Genomic DNA, 26,549 nt, shown 5'->3' with positions numbered 1-26,549 from the left:
TACCAATTGTGATCGAAAATGATATGCTACGGCACCCCAGACCATAACTCTGGGTGTTCGTCCACTGTGGGGTTCGATAATGCACCCCGGAATGTGCCGTTCACCGGCATAGCGCCTGTCACGAATTCGGCCATCATGGTGCAACAAATTGAAGCGGGATTCGTCAGAAAAGACGACCTGCTGCCAATCAGCACGCCAGCTCCTATGCACATTGTCCCATTGTAGCCGCAGGTGGCGATGGTTTTATGTGAGAGGAATCCTGTATAAAGGAATCCTTGCGTGCAGTCCACGCTGCAGCAGACGTCTCCGAATTGATGAAGCGCACAATGAAACATCTGTAGCTGTTGACCACTGTGCTGCCAATTGTCTAGAAGAAGCTTTGCGGTTCGTCAGCCTCATATGCACCAGGTGTCTGTCATCGCGAGCTGACGTCACATTTCGGGGTTCACTCCCGGATTTCCGAGCTGTCCGACCCTCGTCCGTCCACTGCTTTCAAATGCATGATTGTGCTGCTGTTACGCTGCACACGAGCGGCTACTGCACGATAAGACAATCCAGCTTCACGGAGGCAGACGATTCTGCCCCGTTCAAAGTCCGAAATTAGCTCAAATTTCGCTTTCTCTCGTAGAAGAGCATAGTAAAGATTCAGTTAACGTTTACTCTATATAACCACCGATAATCATACACGCCTTGCTACAGCCGTCTATTTATATTCGGTTCAATCTGCCGTTCAGAGGGCGCTGCTAAGCATACGCACTGGTCTGCAATTCTAATCATTTACATATCATGCCCTACTTTACATTTCCTGCAATTTTCAGCTCACTCGCGTAAGTCCTTCGTGGTGTTGCAATTTTCACAAACAGGAGTAGTTAAAAGAATGCAACAAAAATAATTATATCTTTCGTTCTAATTAATATAGAAACAAGATTCAAACGTCCTTTTAAGCAGAAAAACACAGAAGATTTTTAAATGATTTTTAAAAAATGCAACATTTGACACATTTTTTTCCCGGACCCCCTTAAATATAAAAAAATTGCCAGTCTTCGAAGATTAGGCATTCCCTTACGGTCACTAAAGATAGCTTAGAATTTCACTTATAGAAATTTTTATGGGAGAGTTTCGTAAGCCTTTTATTTGCACTATAGTCAAAAATTGATTTCAGTTTCGGAAAAAAAGCACAGAGAGAACTAGTGTTTCCTCCAGACCAAAAAAAGGGGCAGTGCGCTTTCGTATAAAAGGGATAAAAAAGTAGAGAAGTTTCGTTGAATAAAAAAGGTGTTTCTTTCACTTTTTGGTATACTAGGTACATACAAAGTTCAAGTGTTTTGTATAGTAATTATTTTTAAAATATTAAAAAGCTTTTTGGTGTTTAGTTATAAAGGTAATGCGAAAAAAATTCAGATATATTCTAATCAGATTCTTGTGGATAAATGATTGAAATGAAAGAATGACGTTTCAAGGACAGGAGTCGAAGGTTAGCTTAAAAGCGGAAGGGCAGGGGTGCCCTTCTAAAAAATCTTGGGGGGAAACCTTTCTCTTTTCCTTTCAATTTCAAAGCATATTATACGATTATATTTTTAAAATTCCAATGTCGGAAAATTTCAAAGGAGAGTCGCCAGATTCCCTAGAGTAACGAAATGTAGTTTAAAATTGGGTCAAGTATACTTCAGTTTTTAAAAGCTTCCAAATGAGATCACTGACTCTCCTATTCTCTCAAATGGGACCAAAGTTAGTTAGTTTTGTGTTTTTTAATAGTTCAAACTCTAAACGTTTTTGTAGACAGCTCCCTATGCTGTTCCATTAATTTTGCTAAGAGTAGCTTAAAATTGCATTTCTAAAACTTCCCATTTTGGAGAATTTCTGGGAGGAGCCCCCGGACATTCTATTGTAAACAAAGATAGACTAAAATGGATTTCAATTTTAAAAAAAAGTTAAGAAAACAAAATTGTGGGGGAACCCCTTGTTTTCCTTCTTTTTTAATGCTACCGAAAATTGTAAAATTGCGTTTTTTGACATCAACTTTGAAAATATCGCTTGGAAGGGAACTAGAACCCAGTGTCCCAATTCTTTTCTTAGGCCTATATAGATCAACCAATTTCAAAAAATATCCGGGGGATTTACCTGGTTCCTCATCTTTTTCCTCGTGTCCTTCCTATGTTGTCAGTATATAGAAGCCTAAAGATGTGCCTTTTCAGGCTTATAACCATAAGTATCCTTTCAAGGCATATAAAAAATGTGTCAGTGTTAGCTATTATTTTACATTTCACAATTTCCTATTTTAGAACTTTAAATCTTGATTTAGGAACTTAAAGAAAAATAGGAACCAGTAGTAATTTAATGTCTTTGCTCGATTAATTTACAGAAGTGTGCCGAAATATTCTTTCGCCGACTGGGCCGAAATCAGCCAGTTCGCCCCTGCACACACACATATCTACAGACATACACAAATACACACGCACACATACACACACGCATACTCACACACAAGGGCACATACACACACTCATGCCTGCACACACACACACATGTGCCCACACATACACACACAAACACACATACATGCATTCCCATACTCATGCCTGCACACAGACACAAACACACATGACTACACACACACACTTGTGATTGCTAGAAACATAATTTGAATACAAGATGTCAAAATTCAAATTAATTATTATTTATTTATTTTCTTTTTTTAAAGCTATGCAGCTTTCCTATTAGGTACATAAATATACAAGGCAGACCAACTAAGCTTGTCTGAAATTACATAGAAGAAAAATCCAAGTAGTTTTTTTATAATTTTTAAATTATTATTTTTCAATCTTTTGCATTTCAAAATAGTCCAAAAAGCATATTTTGACCAAAACTTCATATACTACCTAATTTGCTTGATTATTTAAGATTTATTGAGATAGATTATGTACCATTGAAGTGATACATAGTGTAAAAATATCTTAACACTGAATGAATTTAGTTTCCAACTGTTGAGTAGATGAAACAAATCGAGGCATTTAGAAAGATATTAGAACCTTTGATATTTTAGCATTTTGCTAAAGCTTTTTTTTTTTTTTTCAATTTTAGCTTTTTACTAACAATCTTTTGAACTCAGCTTAAACCCTGCTACTGAAGCAACTGCGGATTTCAGTGGTAGGCCTGATCTAGAATTTTTACCAAGGGAAAGGGGATGATCTCTCCTTATGTGTACGTAAACTACCATTCTAAGATTGCCAATATATGGTAAAATAAAAGATTCAGGCATTTGACCCCCAAAACCCGACAAATATTTGGTGCAGCAGAATTCACCTAGTAGGGGTGGTACTAAATAAAATTGCTGTGTTTTCTACATTAAAAAATTTTACTTAATCCCTTTAAATTTTATACCACCTTAAACCCCAATGTTTTCAATTAAATAAAAAGTGATTATTTCATCTTCAACATCATACATGTTTTAATTGTTTAGTTTTCAAGAAATGTAGAAAAAATATCAGTTAAATTTAAAGCAAAAGTTGATGCAGAGGAATTTTGTACATGGTAATGTCTGCTCAATTAACTAATACTTAAAAGTTACAATAGAAGGTAATTCAATTACATGATTTTTCTTCATTATGAATTACAAATGTATTTTTTTTATGCTCATGGTCTGTATCATTTATATTTTTAATGTATTTACAATTTCAGGTTAATGAGTATTGCCTATTAGAAAGTGCTTTCAGTCTGAAGGTAAATGCTGGTTTGAAAAAGAAAGTTAATCCAGTTTTCTTACTTCTCCAAAGTAAGTGGTTTGAAATTTGCATATTGAAATGATTTATAAATAGTAAACGTATATCTTTTACATCTCTCTGTCTGTTTAAAATTACCATATTTTACATTTTTTTCATGTATTGCCATGAAAGTCATGTTAAACCACTTTTTTTATGCACAAGAAATGTTTACAGCCAAACTCACCCTCGTAGAATGCATTGACAGCACTGATTATGACCGCTTCAGTCCTGGTATCGCCTGTAGGAGATACTAAATAACACTTGCAAAAAATGCCCCCAAGGCGAATAAAATGTGTCAGTGCAGTTAATTTTTTTAGTAGATGATAGTACTTGGGAAAAAAAGATAGCAACAGCCATGCTATTTCCCATGAGGAAAATAATATCACTTAGAAAAAAGTTACATTTTACTATTACTTCAACACTAAATCATTTCACCAAGCAGTAGGAGAATAAAAATCGAGATTAAATTTCCTTCGATTTATAAAATTTATATTTATGGAAACAATAAATAATAGTCTGTATGACATAACAGAAAAATTGAAGTGATTGCCAATGCACCATAACTTTGCAAGGCCTGAAATTGAATATTTCTTTTGTTGTCCGTTCAGGAGTAGGAGTTGTCCTAAAAATTTCATTATTTTATTCCATACTTAAGCAGCAAAAGAAAATTCAATCTCAAAATGAAACTTTTCATGATGGTAGGCCTATATTTTACTGTAAAATAAACTTGGTCAACCCTGAGAAATTTTTTGTGAAAAAGAAAGAAAAATCTATGTCACTGCTGCTTTTTTTTTTTTTTTTTTTTTTTTGAGAAAGAGGGATGCAGTTAACCAAAACATATGCTCAATATAAAGCTGTTTGTTTTATCTATATTTCAAAACTCCTGCAGTCATTCCTCTTCAGCAAAAAAATAGATAGAAATAAAATAATAAAGGATATAATAATGTGCAGAAAAAGAGGAATTTGAAGCATTTTGTTCTGTTTGTACATTATCTTTTAATAAATAGGGTTAGCAGGTCTAGTCCTTAATTTTTGCGAAGGAAGACTGGAAGATCTGAGGAAACCTCTCTTGCAGACAGAGGACAATAAGACAGAACAAAAAATAAATAAATAAATAAATAAATAAATAATTCTTGAAAAAAAATGTAAAGAAATCTAAAAAAGTCTTGGTCTTGTAGATGAAAATTATTTTGATTTGTTTGTGGAAAAATGTATTAAGCGGACTTTCTAAAAAAGAATCCAGAATATTTTAACATTATCAGTATAGCCTTTTTTAGGGACCAGCAGAAAATTGCAGTGGGAGCAGGATAACCCCTGATTAATATAAAAAATATGTTTAACAAAATTTTGGTTCTTGGCATACTGAACTGTTTTTTCACAAAAACAGGATTGTGGTAAAAATCCTGAGCAGGCCTCAGTAATCTCCAATTTAAAACACAAAAAAAAAAAAAAAAAAAAAGCAAAAAGTTAACTCTTTGACATATTAGTAGGCTAATGCCTTCTCCCTTAATGAAACCAAAACATCTTTTAATTTTATGGTAATGCTAATTAAATATGTAACAATAATTCTCTCTGACTTTTAAAAACCAGAGAGGAAACAAATTTAAGAGACTAAAATTTTAGTGTTTTTCATGACTTTTTTAATGGGAAAAAACTAATCAGAATTTCTTTAAACTTAGAGGATATTTTATTCATCTTTTGAAGTACACCTTGTAATTTTTTGAAGTCACTTTCAACAGAATTAGTGGAGAGAAGCTGCTGTCCATGAGCAGTCACCATGAGAGGTTGTTGCTGGTGGGCATTACGGAAACCACAATATTTGTCTTTAATCCTTACAATTTTTCTTTCTCGTAAACAACGTATTTCCTAAGAATATAAACCTAATTGTGATCAAAAAAGTTGAAAATTGCACGTTTTTCGGGTGTTTGATTACAATTTTATGTTTTTCTACCATTTTCTTCCCCACATTTCTTGCATTAATTTTTTTTTAAATAATAATATAATCAAAAAGTTAGGTTTATAATTATATAAATAATGTACACACAAATTTTCAAATTGATTGGTCAATAACTCTTTGAGCTAGAATGCCCACCAGTTGTAAAAAGTTGTTTCGAAAAAAACGCGTTTGAAAAAAAAATGCGGTGAACGTTTTCAAATCACCATAGTCACTTAAATTGCTGATACCATCGGAATTTATCGCTGATATTTTGGCAACATATTCTTAAATAGTTTTACTAACATTTTATGACATTAAAAAAAGATTTTTTGACCGGTCTAAACTGGTTTCCCCTCTTAAAGTTCAAAAACTTAACTATGCATTGTTTACAAAGAGAACATCAAAACAAAGTAATGTAGACTTATCTAAGGTGAGGCGAAAGAGAAGGCTCCATTCAAGCAAACGCAATTTTATGACATATAGCACATAATTATATGTTCCAATACTAAGAGAACAAAATATCAGGAAATAAACAAATAAGATTGAGATCACTTAATGATGACATTGACGTAAAATTTATCAAAATGAAAAGAACTTTCATATGTAAACAACCTTGTGAGCTTTGTAATGACATATGCAAAAAAAAAAAAAAAAAACCAGCAGAATTTAGCTCAGGTCTAAATTATTTTTCACAGCAAATAGGGTGTTAAAAGTGCAAATTTAATTCAGTTACAAATTACAGAAAAAGAAAAGAAAAAAAAAACCTGCAAGTTGAGTATTTAAGTTTTTGTTGGTGGCAATTATCAATATGTATGCATTTGTTGTAATACTGATTCTCTATTGCTTCAGTCCTCTTCAGGTACCAGCAACTTCATAAAAGAAACCCCTCTCCACAATCTAGGGAAGCAGACATTTTGGAACTTCAGAAATTAAGAGCTGAAGTAACTCAAGCTGTTGGATGCGATGAAGGAAGAGTTGGAGATGACATGCTCTGGTAAAAAAAATTTGAAAAAAACTTAGTGTCCCTAAGTTGTTATACTAAGAGTGCTTAGTATATTTAGAGATTATTGTGTTATTCCACTGTGTGTATGAAAAATTGTCAATTCCATAGTGTGAGAAATTGAGAAAACCAATGAAGACGGGAAGTTTTCTTCCAAGAATTTAATTGTGATAAAAGAAAGCCACTTGTGTTACAATTACTGCTGACATGTGATTACATATTTATTTATCAAGAGCTTAGTGAAATATATGGTTTAATCTGTAATTCATGAATTAATCACATCATTTATTCAAAGGTTAATTAAATTAGTTTAAAAATGAGCAAAGCTCTCTCTTCTTAGCTAAAGTTTCAAACTATTTTTTTTTTCCATCCCCTTCTTCACTATATATAATAGGCTCAAATTTCAGGTCAATCTGACCAATAATTCTATTTTTACTTTTTATACGTTTAACTTTATTTGTACTTTACTTCCAAAGTTGAAGTATGAAAAAATTTCAAAAACTGTATTATGTTGATTTAGCTTCTGAAGAGGGTTCAATGAAAACTATTATTTTTAATTGTTTGTGATTTAGTTAATTGGAAAAATCAAGAACTATACTGTCACAAAATAAAATTTGCTCTATTGTTGGAGTAAACAGGACATTTGCTCTGACTCTCTCTCTCTTTTTTTTCTTGTATAATACAGTTAAATAATTTGCAGTGGATTTTTTTTCTATTTGTTTTATACATTCATTATGATGCACATTACAACTGAGAATTATATTGCTATGAAGCAACATTCAGGATTTAAAGTTAACATTGACAGTTTTATTTATCTATTTGTTTAACTCCAAATGAAATTGCAGAATTTTAACTCTAATAACATCACACCACAAGAAATGTGAATTAGCCAATGATAATGAATAAGTAAAGCATGGGCGGATCCAGGGAGGGGCCATAGGGTCCATGGGCTCCTCTGAGAAAATTTCAAGAATAGTTAAAATCCCCCTTTTTTTGGAACAAAAAATTTCCTTTATGATACATGCAAAGTCTAACAATGAGAGGAGGGCCATGGCTACCCTGAAAAAGTTTAAAAAATAGTCAAACACCTTTTTTAGAGCTAAATATAAAAAAATCCTTATTATTCTCGAAGTCCTGACAAGAATATAAAAACCACTCCGGGGAGCCATAAAACCACACTGAAGAAGTTTCAAGTATAGTTTTTAAAACCCTCTTTCATAGCTTAAATTGAAAAAAAACTTCATTGTAATTCGTATGAAGTCTAACAAGAATGAAAACAATAATGCCGGAGGGAGGGATGGCTATCGCACGAAAATTTCAAAAAATCAAGTGTATACCAAATATTTGGGTTTGTTTAGCACAATGGGCTCATCTTGTTAGATGCGTTTACTTCCCCCATGGGGGAAAGAAAAGGGATATGTGTTAGTAAGTGTCCGATAAATGATATACATTTAATGATTGCGCATTACGTTAGATTTAAGTTTTACCTGGCTTTATGCAGTGCTATGTAATTATTCTTCATTCCCTTTTTAATATGGGACCCTCCAAACAACTCCTCTTCCACTTGTTAATATTACCAAAGATCATAAGCAAAACCACGTTTTAAAAAATAACTTGTAAAAGTTTCCAGGGGAAGGTCTCTCACTTCTCATTTTCTCCAACATCGTTTAAGATCGGCCTAAATTTTGTTATAAAATCTTCAGTTTCTAAATGTTTCTGGGGGAGAACTCCTTTCTCCCTATCATCATTGAAAGTCTTCAACAATTACGTTTCTAGAGCTTCAATTCCACAAAATTGCTGGTCCTCTACAAGTTACTCATGAATCATAGATTGCCTACATTTGCAATTTAAAGAGTTCATTTTTGAAAAATTTTTGGAGTGAACCTCAGAATCTCTCCAACCCCTAAATGCATTTTTAAGTCTATAAATTAGTAAAATTTCCTGGGATGGGCCTTTTAATCTCTCCTCCCCTTAACATCTCCAAAAATTGTCAAAAACAGCCTTTTAGAGCTACAATTTTGGAGGGAGACCTCCAAACCTGTTCTCCCCTACCATTACCGAAGATAATTAGAATGCATCTTTAAGACTGCAAATTACAAAAATTTCTTGGTGTAGGCCCAGGAATTTCTCCTTCACGTATCATTTCGAAAAGATCGTATTAAACTGCCTTTTTGGCTCTACAATGGCAAAAAAAAATCCGTTGGAGAAACCCCCGAACCTCTTTCTTCTTAACATTATTAGAGATAATAATATGGGCGGGTGAGGGGGGCGGGGAGGGTCACACCCCAGCCCTAAAATGTTACGAAAGACAGTAAAACTGAACTGCATTTCGAAGATTACAAATCAGAAAAATTTCCTTAGATGGGCCCTCAAATCTCTCCTCTCTCTAACATCATCAAAGATCGTCCAAAACTATTCTTAGAGCTACTATTTCGAAAAATAGAAAGGGGAACGCCATCGGACCTCTACTCCCCTAACATTACCAAAGATCGTCTAAAATACGTTTTTAAGACTTCAAATTCGAAAATTTTCCGGTTGAGAAACTCCAGACCTCCTTACTTCGGAGTTAATATTATACTTACAGATGGTTCATATTGGCTTTCTCTTAAATCAGAAGTCCTATACAGTTGCCTTAGAACACTAGTGATTACAGGAGTACCACTTTGAGATCACAATGTATGCATACGTTTGTTAAGAAAAGAGGAAAATTACTGGGAAGGTTACAGCCTTTATGTTAAACTTGCGTCGCCTAGTGAAAATTACTCAAAAAATGCTCTAGCTAAAGGTGGGCTATATTAATATATGAAAAATTAACAAATTTCCAAAACATCGTATTTTTCCAAATCTCCCCCTCCAAGAATTCTGTCTGAATCCGCCCCTGAAGTAAAGCTAACATCAAACTTTTTTTGCTGTAATTTTAAATTATGCATGAAAAGTATACTTGGGTGTACTTGATTCTTTCGAGCCAATGAGACTTAATATGAAATCAAATATCTTGTAATAAGATTATACACAAAAGTATATGCTTTTTATCCTACTTATTGTTTAGCAGAAATGCCATTACATTAAAATATACAGCCTGCAGCTAAATTAAATCCCATATTGATTTGAGTTAGGAGGAAGTGTTACATTACCACTTTTAAATCTACTATTAAGCTTATTGGATGTTTTACTTCTCCAAAATTGTTGTTGAAAATATTGTTAATCTTAACTACAAGACATTTTATAGTTTCTGATGTAAAAATACTACAATTGCTTGTCGATTATAGTTAGTGCCCGCCTCTTATTAAAACCACATTCATTCTGAGCACATCTGATTTTATAAAGCGACTGATTTTATTAACCGGCATAGCTACGCTTAAGAAAAAAAAAGGATTTAAAATTAAAATATTCTAAAAATAATAAATTGCGGTTATTTATATTTTATTTTTAGTGTTTCAAAACACAGTTGACATTTTGATTAAACATGCATGAGGGGTTTTTGTTAACACAAAGGTCTGAAAATATTGGCTGATTTTTGTTTGATTAACAGAATTTGAAATACAGATTCAACATTAGTTGAAAGTTCATAGAAGATTATGAAAATTTTATCATTACTTTCTCTTAGTTCTAAAGTGTATCTATTGTACGGCATCAAGCGTTTTTCTGACATCTATTGAAGAGGGCAAATTTGGCACTTCAATTTCCTCATCTTCCGAAACTGATTCCTCCACTTTTTGGTGTGACATTACTTTGGAATTTATTATGTCTGTTGCAATTTTTAACATTATTATAATTGTCTTTTAAAATTTCTATCAAATACTTTCTAAATACTTGATTTTATAAAACAGAAATAGTGATTTTATTAAAGGATGGTTTTAACACACTTTGGTATTGTAATGATTCTGTCCTTCCAGAATTGATTTTAAAAAGCGGCTGATTTTATATAATCCAGTGATTTTATAAGTGGCGGTTACTGTATATACGTTTACATTTAAAATGTCTTTTTAAATATTTATTTCTCACCTTCCACTCAATATTTGATCAAGACCAATAGAAAAGTTATAAGTTCCTTTAGCATGTTAGTTACACTCTATTAACAAAAAAATTGACACACCAAGAAGGAGTGATCCGATTGAGACGAAAATTGGTGGATATGAAGACAATGAACAGAATAGTATTCTCAGAACAATTGAATAATTTATGTCAGAGTTACAGTAACAAGTTCAATAAGGTATTGACCCGCCTCTAGCCTGGATACAAGCTGAAGCATGGCGTGGCAAACACCGATAAAGCTCCCGGAGGGTGTCCTGCAGTATTGCCAACGGAATTCACTCCAATTGTCACACAAGGTTATCAATATTCCTTGCAGATCCAATCACCATCCCATCATATCCCAGACATGGTCAATGGGAGTGAGATCTGGCAGGCCATGGAAGTGTTTTACAAGCTTACAGACAGTTCATGGCAACACGTGCCGTACGTTATCTGGCATTGTCCTGCTGAAAACCAGCCGAGGGTACTGCAAAAGGAACGGCAGCTAAACAGATCTTAGAATGTCGTCCACTTACCACTGTGCAGTAAGTGTACCTCTAATTACGGCCAAAGGGATCCAGTTATCAAAGGGAGTGGCATCCCAGATCATAATGCCTTGTTGAGGGTCAGTGTGGCTTGCAAAAGTAAAACTAGGATCCTCCCTCTGCCCTGGGTGTCTCCAAACATGTCTTCGATGATCGTAATGGCACAGTTGGAAGCAGTATTCGTCGCTAAATATTATACGTCCACAGTCGGCACCATTCCAACCTGATCGAGCTATGCACCACTGTAATCTGGCTCGACAGTCTGTAGGCGTCAGTGGCAGGTGGCGTAACGGTCGGCGGAAGCCTAGATTTCGTTGCCCCAACCGTCTGTAAATGGTCATGATAAACACTGGTGTTTGGGCTGAACGTCTGATGGTTCATAGAGATGAAGAAAGCGCTGTGATAGCTGATCGGACAATCACTCTGTCGTCACGATCTGTTGTGACCCTAGGTCGACCACTACCATCCTGACGATCAACTCTGCCGTTTTCCACCCATCCTTGCCAGCATTTTCGAATCGCCACATCACTTCGACTCAAATGACGAGCGATTCTCCGATTTGCCCAACCAGCCTCTTTCAATCCAATGATACGACCTCTTTTTAACTCTGACAGTTAATCGTAATTAGCACGAACCTTTCGGCGAGGCATTTTTAAGTTGTTGAAAGGTAATCTGAATCGCAATAAAACTGAAAGTTTTAGCAACTGTTGAAGAACAGCTCTTTATATACATCTGCTGGATGCGCAGTTTCGATGCGCTGGAGTTCAAACTCTTTATTCATTGGACACCAAGTTTTAATCATTTGCATATCTGGTCATAACACTTATACATACAAAATTTCAAAGCAATCGAATGGTTGCTTCTTGGTGCTTCGATTTTTTTTGTTCTAGAGTGTATTTCCTATTAGAGCTGATTTTGATTGTTAAATGCTAGTTTTAACAGCTATTGCTTTTGTTTTGTTTACTATTATTTTTTAAATTTCACATGAACAGTTTTGGGTTTTTTTGTGAATGAATAACAAACAGGTTGCAATAATAAATTTTTGACTTGTTTCTAAAACACTTATAAGGACACTTTTCCCCTCCAGGATCAAGTGTTCTGAATATTAGTCACCTGATTAAGTCTCCTTGTATAAAGGAGACTTGGGATCCTTTTTTCCTAATTTTGTTTTTTCTTAAAATTATAGTTTTACCAGTACAAAAAATGGCATAGCATTTTGATGAGAGATAGACTTCTAAATATGTAATGCGAGATTGTATTTGTGCATTGATTAAAATAAGTTATAAGCTTCAGCTAAAAAGGAGATCAAATGTCTCCAGTCTCTCCTAATGTATTTGTGATTGCTTGCTATTTTGTGAATAAAGATTGAATAACACTGCAGTTAAGTAGCATCCAACTAATATCTTGATCTTAATTAAATATCAATGAAGCCAATGGACAACAACAGCATCTCGTAAATTTTTCAAATTTTTATGTTAATTTATCAAAAATGATCTCCTGACCCCGAAAATCCAATTCTTTTTCTGCACAAAAAATTCATCAATTACTTATTAAGCATTGTAATTGCCCTAAAAGCGCTGCGAGAAGAAACGACCCCTGATTGGCCTGACGTCATTTGTGCCACAGTGCAAGACGCCCCTTTCCCCTTGCAATACATTTTTCAATGGAAGTTTAATGCTGATGCTCTTCTAAATTTCTTTATTTTGTTATATACATTTAGTATTTTGAATACATTTTCGATTTTCAAAGATGATTGTGCATTGGAACAAGGACTCTAGAAATCTGACATCCATAATTTGCAGAAAATAAAATGTTACAAACCAGCACTTTTTTTTTCTTCAGCTGAAATCCGAAATGTATATGGAAGCTCAGAGGTGTGATTTTTTGGTTTATTTTTTAAGTTAGCGCTTAATAACTCAGGATAATTATAAATGAGAAAATAGAAGCGGATGGGCTGTAGAGTTAATAAGTTCGTGGTTTGACTGACCTAAGATGGATGGAATGCAGTGCGCACGTGATTTTAATCTTCCCTTTCAATTCAAATACAATGTTTTAAAAGTTAAATTTGAAAATTTATGGCACTGATTAATTGCAAAATCCGTTTCAATATTGCTGCTAACTCAGAAAAATTTGTAAACAAATTAAGAAAAACCAAACACATTATTTTAATGTCAAAAACATGTACGCCGAAAAAAAAAGATGTAGAAAAAGTACAATAGAGTATCTGAGATGTTGTTTGATGCAAAATGTGATGCTTCAATCAGTTCTCTACTTCAATTTCTTTTTAAAATATTCAACTTATTCAAAAAAAAAAAAAAAAAAAGAAAAAGCTGCATATTGTGGGCAAATTATACAAGAACAAAATAAGTACAATACTGTTAAATTTTTAAAATGTTTTTGAAAAAATTTGCATTTTGAATAAATTGCAAACATTTTAGTGTTCTTACAGAGTCTATATTTCCAAGCTTACAGAAAATTTAAATAGTTTTTTTCCCCCGATTCTAATTTACCCTAAGAGCATTTGTTGGAAATATCAATTTTAAAATATTACTAATAGTAATAATTTCAAAGAAAAACTAAAATTGAATGAAAATATAACTTGAAGCTTGAGTATTTTAAAGGTATAATTTCTTTAAAAGAATTTTTGCACAATGTTTTCGGTTCTTAAAATTCATTAAAAAAAATAATTAAAAAAGTACACAAATTAATATTTATAAAAATGTAAGAAAAGGCCTATAAAAAAAGTTATTGTTGAAGTTGTGAGAACTTTGAAAAATAAGTAACCTTAATGGGACATAGGCCATTCGCTTCCCCTAGGGGAAATTGGGAGAATTCTTGAAAATTTGAACCATAGCTTAAGCAAGCAGAAGGAAAAAATGGAATAGTTCCTTCTGAATATACAGTAGATGTTTTTTTTTTGGAAGTTAAGATGTGGTTTGAGAACTGATAACATTCAACATGTAATGATCACAAAAACCATATTTTTGACAGAAAAATAAATACAAAAATTACCTAAATAAATACCCGAACTAAACACAGGAATGCCTAAAGCACCCTACTAAAGTACATGGACATTGAAGGAAGACGTTAAGCAATTGCAAAGCGAGGCACATACCACGACACTTCTCTGAGAGTCACGTGACTCTCCGTTTCAGTGAAAAACGAAACTAATTTATTTTTAGTTGTAGATAACTTTTAAAATATCACTCTGAGATAAGACAAAAAAATGTTTCCTGTCGTTTTTAAAGCATTCTGATTGTATTAAAATTTAAAACAAAAAATGCTGTTGTTGTCCATTAGAAAAAAGTTACTTTTTATAGCATTAATGTTTATATTAATTGATAATATGTATTTAATGTATATTGATAAAATGCTGAAAAATTTCTTTACATACAAATATTCACCTTTCATCATTTCTTTAACATCAATTTGGGTTTTTGACACTTTAAACCAGTTTTTGACATTAAAGGCCAACTCTATTTCTATATGACTAGTAAACTGAATGAATTTAAAATCTATGATTTTAGAAAATTTCATCATCACCCAGGATTTAATGCAAAGTTCTTTGCATAAGGATGCCTTAAGCTTAAACTAGTGGCAATCAGCTGTTAAAATAGTTACAAAAATATAAATAATTTTGTAGAAAAAACTTACCTCAAAAGTACTCCCATGGAATTAAAACTTGTAGTGCATCAGATCTTTTAGAAAAACTGATTTATGTTGATGATCTCTATCTGATAACAATTCTAGTGTATTTTATTTTATGTTTTATTTCACACTCAAAGTTGCCATAACATTTATCAGATATTTTTTATGAATCAATTTTATCAAGAAACTCGTTTGGTATTTGAATTTCAGATTGCTAAAGAAGCGTTTGCTTCTTGAATTTTCAGGACTCTGTTTCCATGCCTGAGAAAATCAACTTAAAATTCTCCTTTCTATTCAATTCAAAAGCATAAATTTCATACCTGCCTAGGAAATTAGGCAAAAGCCTGGAAAATTGTGAATTGTATGCAAATACAAGAATTATTTTTGACCTTTCTCAAAGTTTTGACAATCATACTGGTAATTGTAACTATGAAATATGGTCATTTTGTTAATAATATTTGCTCTAAAAATGCTTTATCAAAAAAAAAAAAATCTTTTCTTGGGCGATGGCAAGATTGATGTTTTCTGGGGATTGTAAAAAATTTTTTAATAAAAAAATAGCGCAGTAAACCTTAAGAAAATATTTTATTTTTAAAAAACTGAACATTTGCAAGTATGTTACATGCCATTAGTTGAACTTTTAAGACTTGATTTACATTTTTACACATTAAGATTTTTCACAAGTTGGAAACTGATATTTTTGTTGATTTTTATTGAAATTTTTTAAATGTTTCTCTTCTAGCTCATCATTTGGTGAACTAAGCCCTGTTTGTGCTATCGTTGGTGGAGTTTATGCAAATGAAATTATTAAAGTATGTCTTTCTTGTTTTTTTTTTTTTTTTTTTTTTTTTTTTTTTTTTTTTTTTTTTTGTTAACTTTTTAGAGTATCAAGGTGAAGGAACAGCAAATTAAAAAATAGGGTTGGTTGGGATAAGTGGGACCCCTTTTGAAAACAGTTTGTTTCTGAAACCTTACACAAAAGTTTTGAAACAAAAAAATGTAAACTTATTGTCTAATTTTATCTTGGACATTATTCATGAGCTAATGTTCATCTTTTTTAAAAAAAATAATGCTTTAAATCTTCTTGACAATTGTATTTAAAAAAATAAAAATCAGATGGGTATCTCACTTACCCCGTAATAAGGGGTAAGTAGGTCACCTTCATTTTATCTAAATTTAAATCAAGCATATCCAAGGTTCCCACGGGCCCTCAAAAGGCCCTATTTTCAAATTTGTTTGTAGGGTTCCCTCAAAAGGCCATATCTAGTAAAATAAGAAATAACAACGTCAAAAAGCACAAATTGTAGATTACTGCATACACACAGTGTTGGCATTACAAGGAATGCCTTTTTCAATGCCAAAGAAATGAGCTTATGGATGAAAAGACATGTCTTTATAATAGCTCATTTTAAAGAGAATTGCCTGTACTTTGGTTGGTCTGATCTTTAACTTAAATGATTTTTGAGGAATAAAAACCAAAATTTTAAAATTCAAAATTTTTTGAGATAGTAGCATTTAAAGTTTTTGAAAGACCTATATGATATTTAATATATTTTAATACATCAATACGTTCAGATACTTACATATATATCAATACGTACAGAAATTTTCAGAGTGGGATCATGAAGGGTTCCGCAGTTATTAAAAAATTCTAGCAAAAATTGATATAGTGTCACTATGTTATTTGTTGCAACTGATGATCTCATCATGATCCCACTTTGAAAAGTTTTGGGTGTATTCATTAAAATACATTGAAATCCTGTTACAACAAGCTTCAACCGATCACAAATTTTTCTCATTGTAACAGGAGTTTTGTTGTAGTAGAATTTAAGCTATGTAATGGAAATTAAAACGGCACTGAAAATGTATTTTGTTGAAACGGATATTTTTTTGTATTGGTATTCGTTGTAACAAGTTTTAACTGCATGTTAAGAAATTCAAACATTTTAAAGCTTTAAAATTGAAAGTAATGATGTGTTGTATAGTTTTGGAGCAGGGGGGGGGGCATTATGAATAACTCCCCTCCTAATGAAGCGCTACAACATGTCTTTGTGTGTATGTGTGCCTATTTATATGTTAATAAGTGAAACTCTTTTCACCATGAAAATTTTTTGCTACGCCACTGGCCTTAAGTCGCAATATATATAGTTAGAAATGTGCCTGAAAAAGGTCATATGAAGGCCCTATATTCCCTATATTTTAATGTGCTGGAAGAGTGGGAACCCTGTAAGAAAGGGGTAAGGAGGCTTCACTTGATAAAGTATGAATTTTGAGTATGAATTATATTTTTGTAAATGCATCTATTTATGAGATATTTACTGTCTTTTAAATCTGTATGACAGAAATTTTGAAAACATCTGTGAAATTTATTGAAAGCCTATAGGTACATATTTTACTTTTAACATATAAAGGTGTGTTCATTAAACTAATACAGTTGATTAAGGTCAATCTCGGTAAATTAACCAAAACTATAAGCTGAAAAAGAAATTGTAAACACTAAATGACTGTGACTATTTAAAGTGTGCTAAGGAAGAACTATCATCATACTGGACTTCATCCTCAGTAATAATTCAAACATTCTCTGCATCATGCCAATAAAAATTTGCCATTTCTATCAGGGTTGGCAAAAACCCGGGTTTTTTTAAAAAAGCCCATGGACCCAGGGTTTTTTTGGTTTTTTTTAAATAAAACCCAAAAAAACCCAACTAAAGTTGGGTTTTTTAAAAGAAATGTGGGTTTTTTTGTCTTTTTTTAGGGAAAATGTGGGGTACTTGTAGCATATTGTAGCATAAGTATATGGACAAAGTGCAAAGATTATCTTCGGATAAAAAGCTGGAAACCTAGTTAAAATTCAGAGTTTTATGAAGAAAAGTATAAAAGACGAAAAACCCAAGAATGTTTAAGTTTCAGATTTTTTAATTTTCATTATTACCAACAGTTAAGGCAAAGTTACTTCTCGAATGATAAAATCTATGGTTCGTTTTTTAATTACTACATTTTTTTTTTGCATTTTACTTTATAGTATTTCATTTTGTTGTGCAAAACTACTGTAGAACTTCAATTAGTTTAAATCCCTTTTTACTGAATTCCAGCTTAATCAAGACATTTTTTTAAATTTTATGTTGCGTGTTTTTCTATTTCTGTGTACAGGGTAAGAAATATTAAACTTTTTTGTAAAATAATGAAAATACTGTACCTGTTCTGTTTTCTGTCGACCGTTTGAAAAATCTGTTTATTTCTAAAAAATTTACCTTGTGTTTATTCGAGATTTGTGACGTGTTGGTTAGCAGAAAATAATTTACATGAAAGCCTTTTAACTACATTAGTTTCTTCTGTACAATCTACAAATATTGAGAAAATCAGACGTGACAGGACTTGGTCAAGATAATTTGAGTTATTTATTGACCAGTTAAAGAAAAAGTTAAATACATTTATTTAAAATCTTTGAAGTATATTTTTAATGCCGTTAAGAGTTAAGAAATACTATTAAAGCTCAAAATCCATTTTTCATGTTCATTGTCTGTGGTGAAGAACAAATAAAAAATAAGTTTAAATTGTGAAAGTATTTAAATTAATCAATTTTTTAAAAAAATTCTCAGAAAATTTAAAAAACCCAAAAGTGGGTAAAATAATGGGTTTTTTTGAATGGGTTTTTTCAAAAAAACCCATTGGGTCCAACCCAATTGGGTCCAATTCGGCCAACCCTGATTTCTATTCGTTCTTGCAACAATATTTCTTTCTTTTTTAATTTATATGATCAACTTCCAACATTAGACCTACATAATACTTTATGGTTTACTTTGATGTAAGTTTAACAAATACATAATCGCCAGCTTTAGCAGTTTTCGTAGCTTAACTATCAATTTCTACTAGGTTATGATAGTTATCTTGTATTTCACTAATACAAATATTTAATCATAGTTGCTTTTGATTTTGAAATTCCCATTATTATAGGTGGACCCACTTACTCCTTATAGCAAAAATTTATGGGGTAAGTGGGTCCTCTAAAACACTTATTAATAATATTTTATGCAAAAATTCTTGTTGCTGTATGAACTTTAAGCTAAACTTTATGTGAAAAATTAAAGATCATAAAAAAATAGTAAAAGCTATCCTGGAAACAATTCTTTGAAAAACGTTGCTTGAATTCATAAAAATGTGTTTGATTTTTTTTCTGACTAAGTACTATAACCTAGAAAAAAATTCTTTGAAAACCAATCACTGTGATGAAACACATGATTAACATGATCAGTGCAAAAAAATTTGCAAACTTTATCCAACTTCAGTTTAAGGGGGGTGACCCACTTACCCCAGTGACCTACTTCCCCCTACCAACCCTATGTGTAACAGTTAAAAATTTAAATGTATACAAGTTTTTTTTTCCCTCAGAAATATATCTGATATGAAACTTTTTGAACATTTTTTTTCTTTTTTTGCTGAAAATCCTAACTTTTTATTACCAAATTCAATTATAGTTGAAATCCATGATTTCTAATGACTTTTACGGGGCAAGTCCGTTTTGTAGAATATATTTAATTTAGAAGTATTTGGTCATTTAAGAAAAATAAACCAGCTGATGTCTTCAAGGTTGAAAGAGCGCTTTTATGATAAAAGTCAAGACTTCTACAAAATTATATTTAAAAAGTAGAATTTCAGGTCTCCCACTGTATTCAAAATTGCATCAGATGTGCTGGAGGTATCATCTCCTTCACCTTTGAATCCATTGGGAAACCTGGAATCCTATTTTTTTCCAAATATAAGCCTTGCAGTGACCATTACTGAAGCACTCTGAAAGCACTGGTCACTACCAGTGTGTTTACCTTAGTTGTAGTTAACTACTTTTTTAAATAAAATAGTTGTAGTTCACACTGTGAAAAAAATAGTTTTTCCGACCACTGACCAGAACGCACATACCCTACTAATGTACCTGTTTAAAAAATGTCTGTACCCAAGTGCTGAAAATAATTATTAACTCTAACTTCATGTGTACTAATGCATATGTGTGTCATCTATTTCAGAGTCTTTCAAACCATGTTAATTTGATGTACAATTTTTTCCTGTTCAATGGTGAAGATTGCAATGGAGTTGTAGAAGCATTTATTCCTCCTGATGAACATAAAAAATAATCACTTTTGTCTATTTCATTAAAATTTCACTCATTCATTGATAATTGTGTTATTCAATCAGAAATGCTGACAAAGACTAGCTCGTATTTTACTTTTCCTTCCTATTTGTAAATTTTGATTTTTTTATTTTACTTTTACATCATGGAAGCACACCTCAAATTTAGTTGCCTGAAGCAAGTGTTGGGGTGAAACTATTTCTGGCTGACCCCGTGATTCTGGACTTTTTTAATTGCCAAATCTTGAACTGTGGCAGGGTTTCCGCTACGGTCGCATTTTTCGCAAAATGCGAAAAACCTATTTAAATTGCGAAAATAAAACAAGGCGTTTTCGCTTTTTTGCTCAAATAAAAAAGTACAGAAATAAAGAATTTAAAAAACAAAACTATGCATGAAGCATGATCCGAGAGATTATTAAACAAGAACAGCGATACTCAACTTAATCATATTACAATTCTTAGTTCAGAAAATGTTTCAATTACTATTAAGTTCAACAGCCAGTACTGAGTCTTTATTTGCAATCTGACCTCCTAATAAATGAATTTTTGGACTTCATTAAATGTCGATGTTTTAGCATTTTGCTAAACTTATTTTACTAACGTTAGCTTTTATGCTAAAGAAGTTTTAAACTCAGCTTAAACCCTGAACTGTGGTGAAAAACTTTTGAATAATTTGCCATAATTTGTCAATGATTAACCAAAATTGCAATGTTTAAAGATACGTTGAATGCATCAAAAAATGTGTTCTTTGTTATTTGTCTCTAATGGGACTGCATATTGGCTCCTCATCACTTGCAAAGCTAGTGACACCCCCTCCCCCCAACAGACCTGTGGAACTCAGGGACTGGCTTTCATTGTTTCATATTGCTCCACTAGCAATGTGCCAGATATCTGTATCCATATCTGCGGAAAAATAAAGATCCGTATCTGCTATGTTTCTGATGGATCTTTTATGTTTTTAAATTACAACACATATTTGAATTCTAAATATAGATAGGTATTAATATAGATAGATTGAATTCTAAATATAGATAGGAATACACTTTTAAATTTCAATTAAATGAATTTTTTTTATTTATTTAAATTACAAGGTATCAGTACCAAAATTACAAAGTCAAATTTTTAACTCCTGACGCAACAAGGAAGGTGATAACAAGTTTGACATGTATATCTGTGTATTTTTCTGAGGCATTATTGCACCTTGTGAACCAATTTTTGTTAGTTCTTTTTTCTTTCCAAAGGTGACTTGATCAAAAGTGTTCTTCGTAAAACTTTAATTACCGGAGATATTAATTAAAAATCGGTTTAGCGTTTTACACATTTTAATAGTGAGAGCTTACCTTTAAGTTAAAAATATTGGCACTAACCGAAAGAACAAATTTTTCTGTGTTTAATATTTGTTTAGAATTTCCAAGTTAAGTACAGTAGGAGTCATAATCATGGGTGCTGGACCTTCCATCTCAGGGCAGATTTTGGTCTTGATAAACATTTCCGAGACAGAGGACGGGATGGAAAGAAGTTCTATGACTTTTCTTCAGTGTTTGCTTTAAAAAAAAGAAGAGAAATTGGGTGTTTGAAAATATGCTTCAATCTTTACACCCTTTCATAACCACTAATTTTCATCGACTGGCATTGCAGACTGGAGTTGCTCGCTATTCTCACAGATTTTTAAAATTAATCTCGTTTTGTCTCCATTTAAAGGAGATTCTTTTCGCTCACTATTTTTGATCCTCCTTTCACTTTTTCTTATTTATTTGCATTTTCCCCCCTGAACTTTACATGCATAAACAAAAACCATGTGCGCTCTTAAATGTTGAATCTGAATCGCCAGTTCAGAGTAATTGCTGATGTGATAGAATTTTTACACTAACGTAATGACTGTATGGGACTGGAGCAAAGGGCGTCCGCATACCGGGAACTATCGGGGATTTTGAAGGTTCGATAAAATTCGGAATTCTGAAAAGAATCAGAAAAACCAGAAGCTAGTTTAAAATGCTTATGGGCAAGTGTTGCTGCATTTTTGACTTGTTACTGTTAAATATTGATCACTTGACTTGATGAATCACCGAGTTCTAATGTCTTTCAATCTAGCACCCGCTAGAATGGAAATAGGGGCAGTAAAAAATAACGGCAGTATGGGCTCGCAAATCAAAAAAATAATAAAAATTGTGCAGCTGCAGAAAAAATTTAGGTAAAATAGCACAGAAGTCAACAAATAACTAAGAAGAGATAGATGTGCAGAAAATTTCTGCCTGCACTTTCAACTGTTTTTTATCTACACTGTTTTCAGTAATAAAAGATTTTTTCGTGTTGAATTTCTGCATTTAAGTGCTTTTACTTCTTTAACAGTTTTGTTACAGTGAAAGCCATTCTTCATTCATGCTCCAGGAGAACAAAACTCCAGTTCTGAATTTTTGGAATCATTGCCTTGATGTACGTTCACTCACAGCCCTGTCCCCAAATGCTTGACAGATTCAACGAATTGATGCAGCTGCTGAAATTTTTCCCTTCTACAGTTAAATGCTTTTGTCATTCCTGGCTTCAGCTAATAAACTCTTCTTCAGCGGTTACGGTAAACGCGAAGTTGTCAGGTCATATGGTACTATTGCCATATCAGGATACTGTTCAACCACGTATTGTATGGAATTTTCAAACATCCAGATGAGACAAATCTATCTGAATGAGGGAGAAAAGTAAAAATTTGATGCGTGTATTCCGCTCGTTTGAATGAGACTCTGCTTCTGCAAAAGCTGACATCGCTAAAAGTGATAGATTTGTCCATTTCTGGCTGTAAAACGGATGTTTGTCTTTCCATACAATCCGTGGTCAGACAGTAGCAGGGTTGCACCCTCTCCATCTATTCCTTCTCAATGAGAGCATGCTCAGGTGAAATTATATTTCATCAACTTAGAATGAAAAAAAAAAAAAAAAAAACCAGAAGACTCCAAGTGGTTAGTTGTTGAAACTAACAAAGCTATATGTTGAGAATAGTGTAGTGTGTAGGGCTTCTGCGATGCTAAAGGGAAAATCCGTTCAAGAAGCAAATATTTAGTAGCCAATAACAAAGCCGATACTTAAGCCTTGTGATTCCCTTTCAAAAAGATTCATGTTTAGGACTAGGTATTCACATTAGCTCTAAAATTTGTTACTCATGAAAATCTCGTGTTGTAGCCATTTGGCGTAGTAGCACAAGTCGACTGTATATCTGTATGTTTTAGTAGCAACTTATTTAAAATTGAAACAAATCATGCTTTCAATAAAGAATGATTTATTAAATAGTTTTATAATACAATAACAAAACATCTTTGTTATCTGCACAGCAGACATACACAACTGCAGACTTCACCAGCACAAAAAACAAAATTGCATATTCACCAAGCCTTGAAAAAAATTGCATCCTGTATGCATTGCTACTTCAGATTTCATGTGAAATAATGCATCAAATCAAAATATGTACAAAACAATCTTTGATACAAACCAAATTATGTACACTTATGCCTCATTAGTTTACAAGCTACATGTAGTTTTTAAATTCTGGTGGAATTTTAAAAATAATTATTTCATTAAAAAAAAAAATACTGTAATTGAAGAATTTTTTAGACAGTTTAAGCATGTCATTCTTTTTAAAAATTATTTAATCATAATGATCTGTTTTTTTTTTTTTTTTTTAAATAAGAATATTGCTCTCAACTTTGGTGGGGGGGGGGGATAATTTATTTTGAAAAAAAAAAATAAAAATGCAGAGGGGAGCTAAAATTATATTCAAATTAATTGCAAAAATTTATCTTGCCAGTATTACTGTAAAAAAAAATAATAAAATTTAAAAATAATAATAAATGTTTCAAGCTCTTCTCCATCATGAGAGTTTGATATATATTATATAAAGCCTTTCTCCTCGATATAAATGTTTATTTTTTAAATATTTCATCCTGTTAACCTTTCAGAAGACATTTAACATTTAAAATACTTTTCCCCTACCGAAATGAAAATCATGACTATAAAATTATTGAGTAGCAAAAAATGCTGGGGAAAAGTCCCCCAGAAACTAGATAACGGAGAAAACATGTTGTATTTGGATTCAGGAGGTCACTACATAAAAATCTGCAAGTCAACACTTGGATTTTTTTTTTTCCAGCATTGTGCTTTCAATAAAAAAATTTAAACGATGCTAAAATAAACGGATTTAATTTTTGTCATTACTAACTACGGCTGCTACATTTTAATGCCTTTCACTCAAAACTTGAAAATGTCCCACTTACATCCCTGTGTTTTTACCATTTTAGTAAGAGTCAAAATTTCACAAGGATTAAAGTTTTTGATCATTGTGTTAGCAATGTGCAGTGCATCAAGTTGATGCATAGTATGTTTCTCTCAGTACAAAAATATTTCTGTCATTTCATTCAGTGCACTTCATTCACAGTATAATACAAAAGGGTATATTCACTCCAGAAAATCTTTTATTTTGGAAAACCTGTTATTTTTCTCTTAAAATTAAAATTTCATTAAATCAAAAAAAAAAAAAAATTGTCCTTTAAATTCTGAAAACAAGTTTTATAAGTTGATTTCAAATCTTACATATTAAAAATGCTGTTTATCAATTACATTGAAATTAATAAAAAAAATCTTTTTCAAAATATATATGTATATGTTCTTGAAATTTTAAACATAAGGATGCAATATGTTATTGTCAATATTTTTTAAACAACTTTTAACCTGCTTTTAATTTTTGACTGTATTTTCGTAAGTTATTATTTTGTGTCTTAGGGTTTAATTAAAGAAGTAACTGCAACACAAAGATTTTTGATCTCTATATGATTTTAAAAACAAATTTTTGAGTTTTTCCACAGAACTTGATATTTTGATTTAACTTTCAAGACAGTCATCATTACACAAAACAACATTTTATTCAAAACATTATTGTTTATTTTCAACTTCTAGTAAAAGCTAAAAAAATCTAAGAAAGACATTAAGAAAAGTTTACTAATACATTTAAAAACTTAATGGTGAATCTGCTACAATGATGGCTTGTTAATGAACTTACAATTTTCTCTTTTATATCAAAGCTATTTCAGCATTCAAGACATTTCAATCTGTCTAATGTTTAATTTGTTACGGAACTATGTTTCTTTGCCTATGGATTAAAATGTTAAACATGTTCTCTCATATAAAGGAAATTACATTTGTATACTTAATCCTTACAAGTAAAAAAATAGTTTAGAAATATGCACAGAAAATATGGTAGAGTTATACACATTTGAGGGCTTTAAAAAATCTTATTTTTTCCAAAAAAAAAAAAAAAAAAAAAAAAAAAAACAGAAGAAAACACATCTAAATAACTTCAAAATACATGTTCGAACCTTTAAGCGATTTCGAAAAGTAAAAGATAAATCACATTTCAAAGTAAAACATCATTTTATTTTAACTCAAAACTTGGGTGTAAATTTACCTTTAAAAACACCAATATCAAAACTGCATGACCGAGAATTCTATAAATATCTTAGTACTTGTACAAACTTTTGATTTAAAATACCTTATTTTTCTTTTCAAAATTTCGATCAGAATTTTATTGAAGTAACTCTGAATGTTTTCACTACAAAAATTTTAATCACGCAAAAATTCAGAAAACTAGAAGATGACAATAAACAATAATCCAATAGAAACAGTCCCGACTCAAACTGAAGTATCGTATCTCAAGTTCCCTGTGAATGACTAGACAAACATTTTGTTACAAGTTTTTAATTTGAATACAAGTTCAAAATTCTTGAAAATTTCAAATTTTGTTGAAACTTTTCTTTGTTCCAAAGGCTTAAGCAAAACAGTTTCTACTTTTGTCATTTCAATTTGCATCAATGTTATGGCGCAGTTTCGAATCTAACAAGATTAATTTTTGAAAAATATAGTTCCTATCTGACTTTTAAAAAGCCTCATGTGTATACCTGTACATATGGGCAAATGTTTTCAGCATTAAAATTGAAAGAAATCACTGTTCAAGCCAACATAAATAGTGCACTAATATCAGCTTTTAGCACAACTGCTTAGATATATTTTCTGGTGATAATCTAAAATAGTTTTATCGCGTATAATATACTCTATAATATAAAGTTTTGGAGCGCCATAAAGAGTATGAATTATCAAATTTCAGCTGATAAACTCCTTGGCCTGGATAATTATGGCTTCCAGCATAAACTTCTTCATGGCAGTCCCTTCTGTACACTGGTATAACTACACTGAGGGGAGGCTTGTCCGTAAGCGAAACTCCTTTCTCTATGTCGTGTCTGGCTTGTTCTAAGTCTGGAAAAGAATAGGAGAATTTATAAAAAGTAATAAAACTGTATCATGCAAGCAGTGGCAAATCCGGGGGGACAGCTGTGAGGCTGCAGCCATCCCCAGACTCAAACTATATTTTAAAGAAACAATATATTTTTTTACATCCATCCAATCTTTATAATTTAATTTGTTTTTGCTCTTCTTTAAGGTTGATACATGAATTTGACAGTAAAAGATGTTAGCTTTCTGAAATTTTC

General features: G+C 31.9%; 2 protein-coding genes across 3 annotated transcripts in view; one reads left to right on the top strand and one right to left on the bottom strand.

Annotated features, from left to right (window-relative positions):
- Window positions 1-20,943, top strand: part of LOC129223414 (SUMO-activating enzyme subunit 1-like) — a 71,319-nt gene extending 50,376 nt beyond the window's left edge. For both annotated transcript variants that reach the window (XM_054858009.1, XM_054858010.1), the window contains 4 exons: window positions 3,679-3,772; window positions 6,547-6,691; window positions 15,647-15,716; window positions 19,923-20,943. In XM_054858009.1, the coding sequence (XP_054713984.1) occupies window positions 3,679-3,772; window positions 6,547-6,691; window positions 15,647-15,716; window positions 19,923-20,030 (417 nt within the window). In that variant the 3' untranslated portion in view covers window positions 20,031-20,943. The remainder of the gene's footprint in view (window positions 1-3,678; window positions 3,773-6,546; window positions 6,692-15,646; window positions 15,717-19,922) is intronic.
- Window positions 20,944-22,349: 1,406 nt separating this feature from the next.
- Window positions 22,350-26,549, bottom strand: part of LOC129222999 (Golgi resident protein GCP60-like) — a 74,247-nt gene continuing 70,047 nt past the window's right edge. Inside the window, exon 8 of the mRNA XM_054857563.1 lies at window positions 22,350-26,316. Within this exon, the coding sequence (XP_054713538.1) occupies window positions 26,096-26,316 (221 nt within the window). The 3' untranslated portion in view covers window positions 22,350-26,095. The remainder of the gene's footprint in view (window positions 26,317-26,549) is intronic.

The sequence above is a fragment of the Uloborus diversus genome, chromosome 5 (assembly GCF_026930045.1).
Source record: "Uloborus diversus isolate 005 chromosome 5, Udiv.v.3.1, whole genome shotgun sequence".
In the NCBI taxonomy this organism is placed as follows: domain Eukaryota; kingdom Metazoa; phylum Arthropoda; class Arachnida; order Araneae; family Uloboridae; genus Uloborus; species Uloborus diversus.
The sequence above is the reverse complement of the archived record's forward strand: the minus strand, read 5'-3'. Positions and strand labels throughout refer to the sequence as shown.